The following is a 19,881-nucleotide window of genomic DNA, read 5'->3' on the forward strand; positions in this document are numbered from 1 at the left end:
AGGAGCTTCACCAGGAATTCCCAGCGCTCTGGGAGATCCTGGGGTCCACCACAGCATCACCCACGGACAAGGACAGCCCTGGAGGTGCTGACCCACCTGACTGCTCACAGAGGGGATTGGTTTTGGCTGCAGACTCCCCGGGAAAGCCAAAGCTCCCCCCCTTCCAGGCACCTCGCCACAATTAGCACGGCGAATCGCACCCTCGCTCGCCAGCTTCCCAAAATAATCAAAAGCCGTGGGAATCCAAAACTGATCTCAAAATACTGCTCTGGAGCTGGAATCATTGAGGGTTTAAAAGCATAATCCTGTTATGGTGACAGAGTTCAAACACTTTCCTCATCCGCTGGAGCAAAGATGACAGGCAGCACCATGACCAGGCTAGGAACGCTCAGGAGGAGCCTCTGGAAAACCTGGGAGGAGCCTCTGGAAAATCGAGCCCCGTGGCTGTAGGTACAGCCAGGGCAGAGGAGGCTCATGGCCAGATCTGCGCTTGTAGCACCACAGGAAGGAGAAAATAGGGATTGAAGGAGAAAACAAGGATCAAAGGAAAAAGCCGCGTTAATCTCAAAAATCCCAAATCACCGCTTCAGGAATAAGAAGCGTAATGCCCTAAAATCCTTTGGCTGATCCCAAGAAGCCAGGGTGACTCAAGGGTCCCGAGTCACAGACCACGCAGGAAAACCTGCTCTGCTGAATGGAGTTGCACAGAGCAGAGCTGAAATAAAGCCATTACGGCTGGAAATAAGAGCGGCTGCTTGGAAAATTCCAACAAATTTTCTCAACTGCTGGAGCTGAAAGTTACCAGGAAAGTCAGAGATGAATAACACAGACCTCAAAATCAGGCATTGTGCCCCAAAGCAGCTGCCAACTCAAAATGTAATAATCACATATAGAATGCCAAAAGCACATTTGCTTTATTTGTCTCCTTGCAGCATTTCCTGTTGGTGGGTAAGAATCCCAAATTCATTGCTACGATAAAATAATGGAATGAGAGAGTCCTTAAGGTTGGAAGAGACCTTTAAGATTGTCAAGTCCAAACACTGCTATTAAAAGAAAAAGGAGAGGTGGGGAAAGCTCTGCCAAGAAATTAGCTAAGGTTTAGCCAAATTTAGCTAGAAATTAGCACGGTATTCAACTTCTCCTTTCCTCACACGTCTGAATATCTTGCAAATGTTTAACAGCGAATTCACATAGTAACCTTTCGTTTTCTTGGACTTGAGTATTTCTTTAGGCAAGGGGAGAATGAAAAGTGGGATAAATGTATGTCCATAGGTGCAGAGTATGACAGGTTAAAAAACAAGATCCCTCCAGTGCAAAGTTCCCCCTGTGTCATCCTTCATTCCCCCACCAGCCCAGCAGTGAAGGAGGCACTTTTAATTAAGTGCAAGACAAGAATGGAAAACTGAGTTGGAGAAACAAGGAGGAATAGGATTATTCTAATCCAATGTGACATAATTAAATGCAGGAATCAAAGGCTCTTAGTGGCACAGAACTTGTTAGAGCCTTGAAGTGGGTATTTGCACTTTATTCTGAGGTGCTGCAGCCTCTTCACAAAAACAAAGCTTTTCCATAAGGGATGAAAAAGTGACAGAGACGTTCATAAATCACTTGGAAAAAATAAAATAAGAAAAAAAAACAACATTACAGCAAAAGGCTGTTCCTCAGAAACAACCAGCAAAACAAAAGCAAAAAAAAAAAAAAAAACCCAAAAAAAAACAAACAAAAAAAAAACCAACCACCAAAACAAAACAAAAAACCACCCTGGCAGCACTGATGATGACATTATTTTGAGATCTTTTTCCCAATTATGTCTTAACAATAATAGTCTTCTGAGCTACCAATATCAGCTACCAGAAAGAAATCTGCCCCCTGCAAAGATGATTCCAGGGAATGCCTTGGGCGCAGAGAATTTAAGGCAGAAATGAGCAGGTGTATTTTGTATTTTGCGTGTGAGCTCCAGTTTTTGTTGGGTTAGTTTTGGTGGCTTGTGGTGATCCTACATCATCCTGCAGTGACTGGTGAGGCCGGCTGCAGCTCAGGGATCTGCACTTCCCAGGAGATGATGCCTGGAGCCCACCAACTCCTCCCAGGCAGTTATTTTTTCCAGCAGCACACCTCCCCACACTGGCTATAGCAGCTACATTTAATTCCAGGTATCAGGCTGGAGTATTCCACTTGTTTCACTCACATCCTCCACTTGTCATGGAGCTTCCCCAGATCATGAGAGGTGCCTGCTGATGGAGCCAATTCCAGCTGCTGCAGGAACTCAGGAGATGAACAGAGATGGATGGCCTTGAGGGGCGGCCTTCCTGCCCGCAAGGAATTCTTCTAATTCCAGCATATGCTGAGCACACCTGGAATTCTGAGTGGGAAAAGTTGTGCCAAGGCAAGGTCTCGAGTGTTTGCAGGAGTAAGGTCAAATCCCCCACCGTGGAACACAGCTCCCACTTCCCATACCAATGAAAAGTAATCCAATTCATTTTTCAGTAATTTAATACTAAACCAAATTGTGATTAGATTAATAGAAGGATGTCAGGAGTTGTCTTTTCAGGGTTGGATTTTTTTTCTTGTTTTGGCATTCTTTCCCTTTTAGCTGTCATCCTTGTTTTCTCTGCTCCCAAGATGGGAAAAGAGGACAAAAGGTCAAAAAAGAAATACATTAGATTTCCCCACTCTCTAAAAAAATAAGAGAAGACCTATCATCCCCAAGATCTTGCTGTGTTGTTTTGGGTTTTTTTTCAGCTTCTCAGAAGAGAGAAATAGAGAAGAAAACCAGGCCATTTCTTTCCTTCTAACAGGCTTGGAGACAGAGTGGGAACACACAAAAATGTATCCTCATCCCTGTGTGGGTAATCAATACACCTGAAGAAGTGTTTCCTATCGATCCCCCAGCTGCTGTATCCTTGTGCTGGCGTCAACACCACGTCCAAGGATCCTGGGTGGTGCATAAACAGCAAATAAAAGGCAACATGTCTGTTGTGATATATTGATTACCTGGCTGTAAAACCATTGGGAAGAGTTATCTGTGGGTGCCTGTATTTTATTGTTGTCAGAGCCACGGTGCTTTGGTTGGAAGCCCCTTTGATCCAATATTTAGGGCAGACAGAGCTCTGGGAATAAATACTAAAGCTTGTTTTAGCTGCCTGAGTACCAAACAGATTTTTCCTGGCAGGCTTTGTTTGGAGGGTGAGGAATCGTCTGTCTCCTGCTGTGGAAAATCTCCTCTCCCCACACAGGGGCAGTGACAGGATCGCTGAGGCACGTGGTGATCACTGGATGATGTGCACAGGGTGACAATCCAGCCTGGCAGACAATCCCCAGCACTGGAGAGGAAGCCTCTCTCCCACTGCATCCCCACTAAAATAAACTCTGAGGCAGCCTGGACACGTGGATGTGGGCAAAGGAGGGACCACGGCTGAATTCAGGTATTTAAAGCTGCCCTCCCTCCTCTGAGCTGGCCCCAGACATGAGAAACCAGCAGCAATGTACCCATGACTATTAGAAAAAAAGGAGGCAAAGATGTGCTCAAAAGAGGACTTTTCCTCCACTCCCCTCTCCTGGTAAAGTCAGCCCAGCTCTTCAGGAAGGCTGATGCAAAAGGGCCATAACTCTTGCGTCCTACCTTGCAGAGCTTAAATACTCTCAGCAGCAAGGAGCTGTGTCTTCTCCCCTAATTGAATTTACTCAGGCTCAAATGCACTTTTGTTTGTTTTGTTTTTTTTTTAATGCCCTGAGTGTTTTAACTCCATCTCGTGTAGGATGAGAGAGGCAGCAGCAAGCAAAGCAGAGCCCCGTGCACGTTCTCCCCTCCCTGTGAGCAGCCCCACAGTGCCACCTAGCTCATTCCTTTGGCAGCAGCTCCAGGCAGGGCAGGGCAGCACCATTTCCCTCCTGACTCGCACTCACACCACTCCCCATCACGTATAAATGCATTACAAAACCCCAAAACAGTAAATCAAACCCACCCTGCTGCCCCCAAAAGGCACTTTTCCACTGTCCAGCCCTGGTGCAGACAAACTTCCCCATCCCAGCCTAGGGAATTGGCTTCCTGGGCAGTGTTCCCAGGATTATAAAGCTCTCTGGTGCTGCCATCCACCAGCTTTCCCCCTGCTGACCTGTGAGAGGAGAGGGCTAAAAGTAGCCAGGGGACTCTCAGTTCCTGGGAGTAGCATTTCTACACTTTTGTAATAAACTAACATTCCAGGGCAGAGCTGCCACGGGCAGTTTGTGCCCTAAAATCTTAGCAGGAGCAGGCTCTGTGCCTTCTCCAGGTGTGAAATGTGCCTGTTTATGGACTTCCAGCTCCCTGCAGCCTGGGACACCTCCTGCCACCCTGCCCAGAAGGCCACCAGCAGGCAGACACAGGTGCCACCCCTGGGGACAAACCTCACAGGAGCCACTGAAAGGCTGCTCCCACAGGTGCTGGCAGCCAGGACCAACCTGAGGTTGCAGAAATCTGTTCCTGCTCTGGGGCCCTGCCGATGCGCTCAGCAAAACCAACCTGGAGGGCACAAAAGATGTGCCCAAATGTTTCCTGCTGAAAGATTGCTCCTGGTGGGAATGTCAGTTCCCCAGGGCAGTGCTAGGGAAGAGGAAGAACTTTTTAATGCCCTTTAAAAAAATTTCCACAAGCAGGAAAGCCATAAAATCCCAAAACTTGCTTAACAAAAGGCTGTTCCTGGCTGATATAGCGTTAAATTGGTGAACTTTAGGATGGTTAAAGAATATTAATATACAACCTGAGAACAACAAATGTATCTATGCACTCCTTATCTGCCCACAAATAAAGCAGCAAAGTTTGGGGGGAAAAAATCTGGAAGAAATCCAGAGAAATACACAGGTAAGTCTCAAACCCCCATTTTTAATGTCTCCCTTTTCACTCTTTTCCTTCAAGTATCTGCAACTTATCCTAAGCTAATAAACCTCTCCCCACAAGGTAAGAAAGGACCAGAAAACCTGCCTCCCATCCATCCTTGCAGATTCATTCTTACCCACAGTCTTTTGTCTGGAGGACCTGCGGGAAGGGGACTGTGTCTTACTCTGGGTGAAATGCTGCCCAGTATGATCCATCCTTTTCCTCTTCCAGTCTGGGCAAAGCGTTTTTCACTTGGCATTACCGTTCTGTGCTAGGAGGCTGTGCTAGGATAAGTAGATCCTTATCATCATAGATAATGATGTAAGAGCTGTCATACTGCCTTGGAGGAAAGCTCTGCCTGTCCCAGTACCCTGACTCTGATGGAGACCGTTAACATTAACACCTTCTGCTTCTGGAATTCAAGTTCTAGGGATTTTTCAGCAAGAAGTCATGTAATGGCTAAGTAACTGATATATTGTTTTTATGTAAAATCACCCAGTCCTTTCCTTTCCATCTTTAGTTTTGGCCTTTAGAATGTGCTGTGGTACAAAGTTTCATAAACCAGATTGCCTGTGTTTCAAGGTGCACATGATCTCTGAGCTGGCAAGACTGTGAAGATGCATGGTTAGGCCGTGCATTTGGAGGGAGAGCAGAGAATGGCCAGCACTGCTCCAGCAGCTGAACCAATACAGTCTTCACAAGCCACATGCAGACCATGGGATGCAGCTGCTGCAGCCTGCTGCAGCCTCCGTGTACAAGAACATCCTGCAGTTTGCCGACTGGCTCCACCAGGGCATTCTACATCTCTTTCTAAAGGTCTCTGCTGCTGACTGTTCCATACCCTTAATTTATTTGTCATTCCAGGGCATGACAAATTCCTGTAGCTCAGCTGTCTTGCTGGGCCTCTCCTGACATGCTGTCCAAAGGTCACTCACAGCCTCTTTGCTTGGAAATATGCCAAGCTGAGGCTAAGTGGTAGCACTCATGGCTCCATAAGGCCTCTCAGGTGCTTAAGCAAACAAAGACTGGAGAGGCACAGATGCCTCAGTAGCAGGTTCAGGCTAGAAACACTCACTGCTTTCTGTGTGGGACTTCCTGTTCTCCCCTCCTCTTCTCAGGCTGAATGCCCTTGGAGGATGGCTCACACTGTGTTTCTCTCTCTCAGCTGCTGCAGAGTTCTGTTTCTCAGTTACGTCCACAGCAGCTCTGCAATTTAAAAGTCAGTATCTGCCCAAACACTGACTTCTCTTTAGCAGCTGCATCACCTGGGCTAAAGGGAATGTATTAATATCTTAGTAAAACTGGATTACCAGAGTCAAGGATGGTCTTCTTCTCATCACTTACGTCTGCACTGTTTCAGCTCTATACACATTCACTTAGTTACAGCCTAATCCCCAGCTCCTTGTTAAAAAGGAAATAAATCCTTCCACCTGTTAATGTAGAATTAACCACTCAAGCCTGCTAATTCAGAATCACACTGCACTATGACCCAGGGGGCCTGGCTGATTTTCTAATAGTCAGAATGAGGATGGAGGGTTTGCCTACCTCAGGGAAAGAGGACTTCAGTGCTGACAGCAGTTGTTGGCAGCAGATGGCAATTTGTGCCAAACAGGATCTCAGCTCAAAGCAAGGACAGGAACAACCTTCTGAGCTGCTTCACACTGATTAGAGCTTGTTTTTACCTCAGTTTCAGAAACAGCACAGATCAGTTTGTTTCTCTCTATGCTAAAGCCACATGAATTTCTATGCTGACCTAACCTCACTTTTTACTGTTACTAATTCTTTGCAAGCTGTGCATCAAACTACAAAAAGCCCTGAACAGGTCTGACTTTGTTGAACACCAAACCTGTTGCAGTTCTAAGTCTTCCACTCTTGCATGGCAGAAGACACTGAAGGCATTATTTAAATGCACATCAATAAAGTACTCATCCAACTCCTGGAGAAGGATGTTGATAAAGTAATCCCATGATGAAGGTTAGTTTTGCAAACTTGTTCCAACTCAACATTTTATCTACAATCATTGCACATTTCCCCCCCCTCCTTTTTTTTTCCCCAACTGTAATTGTTGTCTGTCCGTTAAAGCAGATGTGATGTGTTTACAGCTGCCAAATGACATGAAAATGACCACTGAGCTGACTGGGAGATTAATAACTCCCATTAGGCAGCAGCAGCAAAAGGTATTCTGGATTGCTGCTAATTCCAGTGCTGCCTCAATAAAGACATCCCCACACGCTGATTACAAGGACACAGGAGGCATAGAGAAGAATCTTACAAAAACAATGATGTCAGGGCCGTGATCTCAAGGCCAAGTCTTGGAGAATCCCACACAATGACAGCTAAATAAAGTTGCACGGCAAAGACTGTAAGTCTTGATGCGAAGGATTTCAGGGTAAATGCAGGAAATGAAGCAAAGTTCCCTATGTAGTACTTCAGAGACTCTGGTCTTTAAGCAGGCAGTGATTTGACTCCTCCAAATTCACAGTGGGTAGTTTGAAGTCTGAATTATGGAATGGCTCAGATGGCTCTCAGAGCAAAATATGTAAATCCATATTACTGGTACTTGCCTGTAGGACTTAACTTTAGGGATGCAGGAAAACTCTGTAAAATAATCCTGATACAGCAGCTGTTAGAACTGCCTACTATTTCCTGCTGTTGTGTGAGAAGTGAGCAGAAAGGACACACTAGGACACAGACTTCACCTGCAAGCTTTGCTTTGGCTACTTCCTTCCCTTTGCCATCGTTGCTTGCTGCTCTTTCCACATTTGGCCTTTTCTGTTCATTCTAAGTCACACTGCAGAAGGAAAGAAACATGATGCAGGGCAAAGTCACCTTTCTTCTGCTTGGCATTTTCAGAAGCACCTGGTATCTTTAAACATACATCTACCTACAGGATCTGCAATGGCATGACTGTGGAGTGGCTGAGCTAGCACATCCTAGGCCAGCTTCCTGGTGCTACGTCATTCCTAAAGTAGGTTGGAGAGAATGTTTTCAGGTCTTCTCCTTGCTGCCAGTTCACCAGCTCTAATCTGCTCCAACCCCCAGCTGCCATACTGTACCTTTGACAAAAATGCTTCTCTGACAGAAAGTTTAAAAAAATGTCTTTCCAGAGACATACTGCCCACAAAGGTCAATTCACAGCCTGACAATTGGCTCCCTTGACTTCATCACTATCTACTGCATCCATTCCCAGCTCAATGCACTTTTTACAACTCGGCCTTTCCTTGCTAAAGACCCCCAGCCAGAACAGAGGGAACCACAAGATGGAAGACAGCAGGAGATAAGATACACAGGCCACATAAAGGGAGCCTGCCGATTATTTTCATTAGCGTTGGCAAATCACAGCTGCAATAGAAAAAGAGGTGTCAGAAAGTGAAGACTACTGCAGCTAGACAGAATATTAGGAAAGCTAAAGAACTGGCTGCAGAGGAAGGCTCCAGCCAACATGCTGAGTGATAAGGAGCCACTCCCACACAGCACTCAACCCTGAGCTGTCCCAGTAGGTATGGAAGGAGAAGGAGGGACCTGACATTATGTTTCAATAGACACAACAGGACACAACAGCATTGTCTGCTGGTACAGACTGCATTGCTGTGAGTTTTTAATGTTTTTGTGGATTTGCTCATATACCTTAGTTCACAGGCAGCTGGGCTATTTCTGTACCACAATCACTGGTTGATAGGGATTCTGACAGTATCAAGAATACAAATTTGCTTTAGTAAAGAAGAAAAAATACATCACTTTTAATTGGTGCTAAGTGGAGAACAGTCTACGTGCAAGTGCTGCATTTTCAGCTTTTAGATAGCTGTGCAGGCAAATAGGTATTGCTTGCTACTTTACTTCAGTAATTTCGCTGTGCAACAGCTCCTAGTGCTGGAAATCACACTACCTGGCCTAATTCCCTTTTTGGAAGTCAGTGATGTAAAGTGATGACCATGGAAGAATTTTATTTTTCAAACAAACCATCTACTGTCTTGCCTTGGTGCTACGTCAAACACACACATGGCTCTCAGGGAAAAGAGCAAGGTGCACAGCATGAGATTCCACAGAACTAGCCAAGATCTGACCTGGCAGCTGAGTCACAAGGCAGAGCAGCACAGGGAAAGCTTATCTCTGTCCATCTTTTTTTTTTTTTTTCATCACATGCTTCATGGGAAGTCAGCTGTAAAACCAGGAGTTTCATTTCTGTAGAGTTTTAGCTTTGTGTGAGGATGTAAGCACTGTCAGAGTACAAGCAGTTCTGGTCCCAGGTACCAAACAGAATTGCAACTATCTACAACAGCATTTAACAGTTTGAGGTATATTTACATGTACCTTGCAACTGTGAAGCTACTGTGAAGATGCTGCCAGAGCCCTGCCCAGGAGCAGAAGGGAGACTAGGACCTTCCAGATCTCATGCTCAGGAAGGAAGCTCAAGGTCTCAGAAGTATGAGCTCTAAGCTGCCTTCCATGAGTTCTTTTCACTCAGGAGCATCAGCAGCATTTGATGAAGGAAACACTGACAGCAGAATTTGCAGGCCCCTGTTCAACCCGTGTACTACTGCCAAGACATTGAACTCTCTGTGTAGACCATGTCTCTGTTCAGCAGTGACACATCCTCTGTGTAAGAAGCCAATACATCAGCTTAGGCTATCCCTGTGTAGAGTTCTGCTCTGTCCACAACCAGGAACAGCAGCAGTGAACACAAATTCTTTTGAAGAGTTTAGCTCACCATCTTGTAAAACCAGGAACATGCTGACATAACAGCTTTTCTGCAGGCTCAGATCCCAAGCCCTGATCTACAAGAAAGCCTTCAATTCCTTATAGGATTCAGTATTTTGTTACTGAAAACATAGTCAATACAATAACTCTATTCTCAGTACTGTTTTATTTTATTGAAGCAACACAGAGCTTACCCACTTTGCATCTGGGGGAAAAGGATGATATTATTTATCCAGGAAGTGGATGATGAGACAGAGAACTCTGAGAAAACAAACAGTGCCATCCCTGCAGGCCTCAAGACAGTGACTGAAAAACAAAAATATTCCTTATTCACTTATTTCATTCCTTTATCAGAGGGAAGGGCAAACATACTCAAACAGATTCAGAAGCTATAGTAGAATTATGTATCAGATTTATTTTGCACATTTCAAGCAGAAACCATAAATACATAAATACAAATGAAAACATTGTCTATAACACTTCATACCATACTGTAATTTAAGAGCAAACTTCAGCTTCCAACTACCCAGTTAGAAAAAAAAATCCAGTTTCATTGTTATGCAATTAGTTGGCAAAGCATGTATTGACTGTGACAAGCTTAACCTGAATACACTTAGAAATAAGTAAGAACTCCATATCTAAAATATATTCTTCTGCTACACTTTGTTATAAAGATAAGAGATTTACCATGGACTTCTCATAAAAGGCAGAGCTTTCTAGGAGGCCACGAGTAAGATCTTTGTCACAGTGCAGGCTATTAATGCAGTTATTTTTCCCAAACCCTCAGGTAGCTCTGAGAAGCAAACCACCATTTCACCCTCATTTTGAAAGTATCAAATTAAATTGATAACACTTTTAGTACAAGAACTTTTTCATGAAGCACTTTTTTCAATTTGCTGGTTTGGTTTGCTTGTATATTTTTTTCTTTTTTGATTTTCTCTCTTTTGGTTGCTTAAGTCACACATTGAACTTGGGTGTTAACATATGAACTAATTCCTTCTACACTCATGAATGGACACGGTTGCTTTTCCCTGAGTTATGCTGAAGTCACTTTCTTAGACTAACCTGACTATTTAATCTCCTTGTGGAGCTGCAACCTGTATCAGCTGAACAGTGCTTTGCTTTCACTGGAACAGCTGGTATCAACTCCCAGACACAGTGTTTTCCCAAGGATGAAAGACAATGCTTCTCTGGCTGCTGCCACACAAACACTTCTACACTTTGTTAGGATGGACTCTGCAGAAGAGCTGGTCATCCAGCAGCCCATTCTTCACTCTTCCCCTCTCCCCACAATCCTGAGAAATTTCTCTGCTTTTTATCCAACAATGCCTCTTCCAGGAGAGAATAAATCACCCAAGAACTGTATGACACCTCACAGAGGCCCCAAAATATCATCACAGAATAAGCAAGGCCTCTCTGCTTCCCACTCTTCGACAGCACTTTGTTTTTAAAAAGCATGTTTGGGGAAGTTTACATCCTGTTAGATATCCAATTTCCTTTCTTTGCTTAGTATCAAGGCCTGCTGTGTCCCAGAGATTCTATCATCTTTGCATTAAGAACATTCCCCCTTCCCTTTTGCAATGAGCATCTTTGGTTTACTGTGCCCTGGACAGGTGACCTACCAGGACAGACCATTCACATCATAAGTTTTCACAGCATTGCCAACATCCACCCTTAAAAAGAAAATCTTTGGCCTCAATGCAGGCAAAATGTCTGTAATCACCTGAACTCAAATTACCTCAGACTTCCAGGAAAAGGTCCAAATTTCCAGGTTACTTATTTATTTACCTCCAATAACTTATAGGGAAAGTCCCCCAGGTTTGCACAGTCATCTTGGATAAACTCTGCAACATGGAGAATCCATGAATCTGCAGTATTTTTACTCCAACAGTCACATAGCACAGACACAAGCATACTAATGTTAATCTCTTTATACACAGCTTTGCTCTTGTTCACTGAGGAAGAACTCCAACACTTATCTGAGTGGCTGACTGCACTTACACTAAAGTTCACATGCATTCTGCAAAGGCAAAAAAAAAGTAGCTTCAAAGAGCAGCACGCCTTACGTATCAGGTAGATGCTGGACTACCAGGAAAGAGGAAAAAAATTATCACGAATTCTGGACCAAATGAAATGAAGCCCAGAACACGAGTACATGCTTTGAAAATCTGGTAAGGCTATCATTGCCATAATGCCTCAAGTAGAGACAGATACATGGTCAGTGTAACATCATTCTTCTTAACTTGGAGGAGCTTTTTCTGTAGGAGAGGCTGCTGATTTGAAACAGTGGATGCTCCCTTGGTGGGCAGCACCTGGGATACTCTAAACAGCAGTGAGAGTCCACAGAGAAAGTGAGGAATTCTTTGCCTAATCCTTCAAACCTCATATCCACTTTTGGAGTACATTACTATTAAAAGAAGTACAAGTACACAACAAGATTTAGTTCAATCACTCTGATGTAATAATGTAAAGGATTTCATCTTCGCTTTGTGCCTCCAAAGCCTGCAAAATAAAAAAAAAGAAAAATAAGTCAGCTCCACCATGGCCTTTCCATTGAACTCTCTAGCTCTAAAAAGGCTAAAGGTGGCAAGGGAGACAAGGTAAACATATCCACATGAAGGAGAACAGCAAGCAACTGTGGGCTGACTGGCCTGGAAACTATTCTGCTCTTGCAGATTAGACAACCTGCATTCTACAGAGAACATGTCTGTGCACGTTTGCTAGAGAAGAGCACACGTAGTGCTCATCAGAAGGGAAAGTCTTAAACTAATGCACCTTGCCAGTGAAGACAAGCCCGATGCTGACAGTGCCATGCCCACCTCAGGCCTGTGGGGAATTTCATGCCCCACAATGCTGCCCTGCTTCCATAGGGAATGGAAGGAAAGGACATCGTTACATGCCACCTACACCAACTGGTAAAATAAAACAAGGATGCTCCTTGAACCACAACTAACATCTGTATGTTTTTCATATGTCAAAGTCTCTTGAGCTTCAGGAAATGAAAAGGTGTTTTGCCTTACCAGAAGCAGTTCTTGTTCCTGAGCTGCTGCCTTCTGTGGAATTCCTTGAGTGCCCATGCATAGGAGGCACAGCTGTGGGATCTGTCCACATACTGTGATATGGGGAACGTGGCTGTGCTCTGGCATGGAACAGAGTAGAAGGAAGGCTTCGTTAGCGGCCTTTGGAAAAATTAAGAAGATACCATTCCAAACAAGAGAACTGCACCTCCAAGGGAAAACTGTAAGCAGTTCTTTCAAAGCTGGAAATGTTCCTATTTAATGTATTTAACTCACTGAGAGCAAGGACATCCAGTGCTGTGATACCATAGTGTAGACTTTCAAAAGGAAATTAAGCTTTATTCTTCAGAATAAGGAATTCTAACAATTGCAAATGAGGAAATTTTTCTGTCTGAAATTTTGACCTTAAATTCCATCAGACAAGAAAGAAGATTGAAATCTGAAGTTTAAATGCATTTTGGCATCACCTACACCCCAGCCACATTTGGCAAGAGAAAACATGCTTTTGTTAACTCTTTTGAAAAGGTCATTATCAGTAACACTAACATATCATGGTCTTTGACTCACTCACTTAAAATTACTTGCTTCCATGGATATGGAATTTCCTGCTGTTGAAATTTACAAACAGCTCTCTCACACTTCCTGGCACCAGCATTTTGCAGCACATAATTTCAAAAGCCTAAGAAACCAAATTAAATAATAGTGGACTGAAGTTTTAACAAAAAGAAGCCCAAGTTAGGAAGCTTGTTTATGTATTTGGACTTACTCAGATAGATCTCTAATCTTGAAGAATACCTTGTGCCTACTGAAATGGAGATGTGCATAGAAATCAGGGAACTAACCTGTATGTAGACACTACATAAAGAGAATGCCTCAACACAAGAGTCATGTATTTAAGCCTTAAGAAATACTAGACCAATAAAAACTTTAACACATTATACCTTAGAAAAATTCTTAGCAGAATTAATATAAGGCTTCTGTTATTAAAAATAGCCCACAACTTTACAACACAGATGCTTAGCACACTCCTGTCCATATATCTTACTCTCCAATCTGTTACATTTCTACAGGAATAGACTTGATACATAGGCAAGTCATTTGATAAATAGAGAAAACTGCTTAGGATCTGAAGACTCCTTGCAGGAATCTCATATTTTCTCCAGTGAAGCCTAAAATGGCAGCAACTGCTCTCTTTAAACTGTTAATCTAAAAATGATGCATTCTGATTTAGGCATGTCTAAAATCCTATACCAAATATGGTCATCCAGACCTATTTTAGGAAAGATGACACTGATACAAGGGATCCATACACAGATGATTATATGCTTAATATGACTGTGTGTGTTTTAAGGCATTCTGCAGATAAATTGCTTAAATGCTCAATTTAAATTGGCAGGCCATCATGCCAGGTCAGATGAAGCAGAATGAAGTACCTCAGTCTTTCCTATTCTGCCTCAGAAACATGTTTGAAATGTCTCTGGTCCTGGAGCTACAAACAGCTGCTCAAAATTCTCCTGGTGGTAGGATTTTATAATTTGAATGACACAGGTCTGAAATCTTAAAAACAATGTCAATATAGTACATGGCAAACCCCCTGAAAGCTTAAATGCTTAAAATTTGATAGTATGCATATTTTACCTGTGACTGCCTGCCAAGTAGCCTAGCAAGCCTCCTGCTCCTAATCCAGTCCAAAATCCTGGTCCTGAGCTGGTTCCATGATGGGAATTAGTTCCAAAGCTGTTGTCATCTTAAACAAAATGAAAATAGGAAGCATAAGTTAGTAACAGACTAATCCTCAGGCCAGCTGTTGCAACAAAATTCTCTCCTGTTAAAGATAATGGAAAATTAGACAACAAACTGCTCCTGATTTCAGCAGATTTTCGATCAAGCTTAACTTGAAAGGCCTCACATTTCAGAAAGCAGGACACCCCACATAAATGAACACTACTATAAAGAGTTTTATGTTAAAAATCTGCTTCCACTTCATTTCACAACCCTGACATTTGCAAAACATGGAAAGAGTCCCTGCCTGCTGATCTATAAACAGACAAGTTAGATTAAAAATAGAAAAGGAAACTAAGAAAGAATAATCTGCTGAAGGTCACCAGAGCAGGCCAGAAGCAGATACAGGAACACAAATCAAGTAGGTAGCACTGCAGAGTGAGCAAACCACAAGGACACAGAGCTCCTAATCTCACGGAGCACAGCTGCACAGTTTGAGTCACAGTGGCTCAGTGTAACGCTGACATTACTGGTATTGTTCCCAGTAATCCTAGTCTGGCACTTGTTATCAAAAGCCAAGCTAACTGCAACCACATTGCAAAGTTTTCATTATGCATGAGTCGCCAAGCTTGACAAATACCTTGATGAAACTGCAAGCATATCAAGTAGGTTGTGGGGGAAGGGGAGTCACAAATTTTTTGACATGTGACCTGCACATAACATGAGGTTCTGAGCCAGAATGAATGTTTTTCATTTAGAAAGAAAAACAGAAAGTACAAACCCAAGTTAGAATAATTTTCTCATCTAGCAAAAATCATGGATGCAAGAATAAGCTAATCATGGGTTTAACACATAAGGAAGTATAGAAGGACTGAAGATATTGAACATTAGGGTCTCCCTAAAACAAGCCCACCTGAACAAGTGGGCCAGAGATGACATAGGTAAAAATTAGAGGGCCTGATTTGTCTTCAAACTGATATGGGTTGTTTGAAGTTATAGAAGGTAAAACAATAATTAAATAATCAGTTTCAGTCTAGACTGGATTTGATATTGAATTTAATTTTGAATGTGTGGGGAGAAATATAAACTCTCATTGGGATGATATACCATTAAATTATGCTTATTTGGAACAACAACAAAAAAATTACTTCATTTGCTGTGAAAACAATGTTAATCAGAGATGAACCAACTCATTTGTTCAAAAGCACCATGACTGAACACTGACTCAGAAAACTGAGTAATTTTTTTTAAACATTTAGAGTAAACATTAAGAACCATATCAAACAACTAGCTGAGAGAAAGCATAATTTAATTAAGATAGTCCAGCTAAACAAGTTCCATAGGACACATTCTGCATGTTAAGGGGCTTTAAAATGAGGCAAATTAAATATTAACAGCAATATGTGAACAACATTGCTTGTCATTACTGTCCAGGCTTCCAAAGACTAATACATTCCTGGAACACATGGACACACACATTCAGAGATGTGCTTTTGCTCTGCTCCCACAATGTAAGGCAGACACTGAATGCATGAAGTAGTCTAACACTTAGTATTTTTAATCTGGCTCCACATTGCAGTTTTCCTCCCTACTTTGCCTGAAATCTAAAGACAAATCATTGACATGCCTTATTAAAAACATCACAAGCTGAGCATTATATGGCTCCCAATGTGTATTTTAAGTGTCTCAGTTTTCAGCAATCCTCAAGAAAACATTCTCAAGGCCCTGCCCTTGCTAGATTTGTGACTCCTGTGAAGAAAAATGCATTGGGGCAATTAACTGACACGGAACTGAAGAGAAAAAAAAAGAAAATAACTCTTCATTGTTCTGCCTGTGCCCAGTGTGACAGAGCTGTGTGTCGTGGCCAGGGCTCCTGCTGACCACCACAGTACAGCCAGTGCAATGCCCACACATGGCCACTGATGCCCACACAGCACAGTCAGACAGTCTGATGCAACCACGTGCAAACCAATTTGCAAAGCCAACAGAAGTAGATGCCCTTTAATTTTCTGGTGCAGGTACAGCTGAAAGGTTCTGCTGTGCACGCCCTGCACAAACGTATCCAAAAGAATTACACTGCACCCTCTGTTGGCCAAGTTATTTGAACAAATCTTGGAGAAAGCATTAATAAGCATTATTAAAATATAAACTTTCAACTAAGTAAACCTAATCCTTGCTACATATTTTCTTGCCAAAACCCCTTCTCTATTAACAACAACAAAAAAAAGAAATTATGTAACTTGTGAGAATGTAATTCAAGTTCTAGTGCTGTGAGCAGCTTGCATGTTTACAGGGTTAAATGAGTTAGTCAGACACCAGATGAGTAATGTTTATTTCCCTGAGACACTATGATGGCCTAAGGAAGACCACTTATTATGTGACAGAAGACACCAGTTTTCTGGGAAAAGAAAAACTGCCTCTTTTCCCAGCAGCAGCCTTGTCACTGCTTTTGTAATGTTCAGCTTCAGATGAAAGGCCCCACAGGAGATTCAGATGCTGTACCCTCTAATGACAGTTCACAGACACTCTGCTCTGGGAACCAAATCTTTCAGCTGCTGGGACTACACTGAAGCCCTGTTAAACAGAGGACTGGTACATGATACTCAGCCCCATCAGCTGCTTTGTCAATGAAATCAGGGCTGAAAGGCTGTTCTGTAAAGTTTCAGAGTGCTCCTTTGGCATGGCTTTGTTTCTGGCTGTGTAAGAACATTCTCTTTTCCAGATTACCTATGACAATTATTCTCCTTGTCACAATCCTGCTATTTCACAGGTGATGAAAAGAATGCTTGCTGAGCATGGGGAGGTAGCTTTTCAAAGGTTCAGAGGGCAGCCTGCCCTGAAAGCCAGTGGAAAGCCAAGCCCTAATTTCCTCTTTTGAACAAAGAGCAGAATACAAAGCTGGCCATAGGCTCTGCAGCCAATTTGTCAGTTGCCTGCAAATGCTGTGGTTTTAACTCTATCTCACCTTCCCTTGCCACAGATAAAACAGGACAATCCTGCTTGCTCTTTTGAATACTGTAAATGGCTCAGAGCCCTACCTGTGAAGGTGGACTTAAAACCAGGAGGAGGAGGTGCCTGCTGACTCTGCCAGAAGGGCTGAGAGAAGCCATCACTGCCCCCAGAACTCTGCTGAGACTGCTGGTTGCTGAGGAAGAACTTGTATACTCCAAAAGCAAGAAGAAGAAGAACAATTACAACAATTGCTCCAGAACCAGAATCAGAATAATCTTTCCTTGACTGGTAATAGCTAGAGCCAAAGCTTCCAGAGTTCTTCACTTTCCTTTCACCTTCCTCAGTCAGCTCTAGCTTGAACAGCAAACTACAGGAGCCTCTTAGAATGTAAGGATCATCTGGGTAATCATAGCCTTCACAGCTCACTTCCATTTGTCCAAAACGGTAGGCTTTTTCCAGGTCTGCTTTGCACTCCCACTGAAAAAATAAACACAACACAAAGTAAAACACACTGCCCCAAAGATGGAAACACCCATCTGCTTCCCTATATATGCCCTGAAATAAAGCTAATTGCTAACAAATCATTTAAGGGCCATAGGTAAGAAATTTTAATGTGCTCCTACTTTGAAAAGCAGTAGGAATTTGATGTTTAAATGAATTTTAAATACTAAAACTTAAAATAGATCTTATCTTTCAGAACACTGAAGAATTACAACTCTGGAATATTTAGTTTTTTCTTGATTGAATACGTTTTTCAAATATCCCTTCTTGATATATTGCAATACTTCTAAAAAAATGTGTACCCTGGACACATTTATTAGTTACATAATAAATGCCTGTCCTGTGCAAACTCGATGGCAGCTACAAAGACACAACACGTGAGCCTGAGATCCAGTGCATCATTGTGTCCATTTGTGTCTGTGCAGAAATTAAAAGAAACTGGGACAGGCATCATTAGACATCCACGTGCAACACTTAACAATTATGTTGGGGATTCTCTGGTTGAACACAGGTGGATCCTCAGGCTCACGTTCCCTTGAGGTATCCAAGCAAAGGGAACTCTAATGGCACGTGACATTTTGACACACATTTTGGAGAGGAAATAAGAAAGTAGCTGTCTCTAAACTAGCAATTCAGTACAGCAGTACCAACTGCCATTTAATATTTGACTATTCTTTGCTAGAACTGATACAGGATTTTGAATTACTTTCAGCCTTGATTCCTGGTTATCTATTGACAGCAGCCTCTAGCACTGAAAGTCAAGACTATTTTCTGACTAGCACTCATATCCTAAGGTGCAATTCTGAAATTTAGTTTCTAAAAGGTAGAGCTGAAGTGAAGCAAATATTAAGAAGCCCTTTCCACACTAATAAAAAATGTAAATTCACACAGCAATAATAATTCAAAAGCATCCTCCAGGGTTTGCAAGAGTTTAATTTTATAAACTCGAGCACCATTTTATTTAAAACCAACAAAGGTTTGCTATGCCGTACTTTCCCATTAGCTCCTTCAAAGATATATCAAACATATAACTACAGTAGCTCTGAAAAATCCAAACCTAAAAGTATTTAGGTTAAGTTTTAGTGCAAGAGTTCATTTAACAAAAAGCATCTGAACTGACAACCTAGCTCACGACTCTTCGCTCCTTCAGAACTTGCCAGCTTGGGGGAAAGCGATCTCACAAACAGTGTCACAAGCTGCAAACAGTCACCTGTACATCGTAGCCATCCCATCCTTTGTTGTAGCACTGCACAGCCTCAGGGACACGGGAGCAGCCCGCAGAGCCGCCCGTGCACTGCAGCTGAGGGACCGAGGCTGTCCGCCTGGATGTCGTGTACTGCCCTCTGTGGAGAGTGAGCGCCTGGACGTCCCGCAGCAGAACCTTCCCTGAAACAGGCAGCACAAGGAATGGCAGAGTCAGTTGGGCTGGGAAACACCTCCGTGACCACCGAGTCCAACCTCGACAAAAGAACCCTGCCATGTCAACCAGACCACGGCACAGAGCGCCACGTCCAGTTTCTCCCTAAACACCTCCAGGCACGGTGACTCCACCACCATCCTGGGCAGCCTATTCCAATATTTGACCACCCTTTCCGGGAAAAACTTCTTCCTATGGCTTGTCAGCACTTGTGCACAGGTGTGCTGCTCTTGGCCACCAGGGCCTGCTCTCAGGACATGCCGATGGAGGCCGAAGCAGTGAGCCTGCATCTTCACGAGACGAAGCTCCAGGAAGCTCCAGACGCCCAGGGGAAACAGGCAGAGCTCCCGGTTTCCTCCCGAGGCGGCTCCGGGCTCCTCCTCCCCGGCAGACAGCCACACTGCCCGCGGTGCGCGATCACTGCTCCCGCACCAGCCGGGTTAGAGGCGGCCCAAACCCCGCCAGCCCTTCTCCCCCGCTAAACCGGCAGCGCTGCGCGGTGCCGGGCCGCCAGGAGCCGCCAAGGCACCGGCAGAGGCGGCTGAGCCCCCTAATCGCCGCGGGTCTCACCCGGTCGGTCCCGGCCCAGCGCGGGTCCCGCGGCGGCGCAGAGCAGCAGCAGGCGCAGAGCAGCGAGCGCCGCCATGGCCGCCATGACAGCACCGGCAGCCGCCACCGCCCGCCAGGGACGCGCGGGGCCCGCCCCAACCCCGCCCCCA

The 19,881-nt window shown here is 43.7% G+C and overlaps 1 protein-coding gene across 1 annotated transcript; it reads right to left on the bottom strand.

Moving 5' to 3' along the window:
* Nucleotides 1-9,704: 9,704 nt before the first annotated feature.
* On the bottom strand, nt 9,705-19,874 carry SARAF (store-operated calcium entry associated regulatory factor). Its single transcript, XM_039700100.1, has 6 exons — nt 19,733-19,874; nt 18,956-19,131; nt 17,331-17,721; nt 14,209-14,317; nt 12,574-12,692; nt 9,705-12,055 (listed from the first exon to the last, which is right to left on the bottom strand). Exons 1-6 carry the CDS (start codon nt 19,815-19,817, stop codon nt 12,030-12,032), a joined length of 906 nt encoding a protein of 301 aa, XP_039556034.1. The 5' UTR covers nt 19,818-19,874; the 3' UTR covers nt 9,705-12,029.
* Between the last annotated feature and the right edge of the window lie 7 nt (nt 19,875-19,881).

This window comes from Passer montanus, unplaced genomic scaffold, assembly GCF_014805655.1.
Source record: "Passer montanus isolate IOZ18808 unplaced genomic scaffold, ASM1480565v1 scaffold14, whole genome shotgun sequence".
Lineage (NCBI taxonomy): Eukaryota > Metazoa > Chordata > Aves > Passeriformes > Passeridae > Passer > Passer montanus.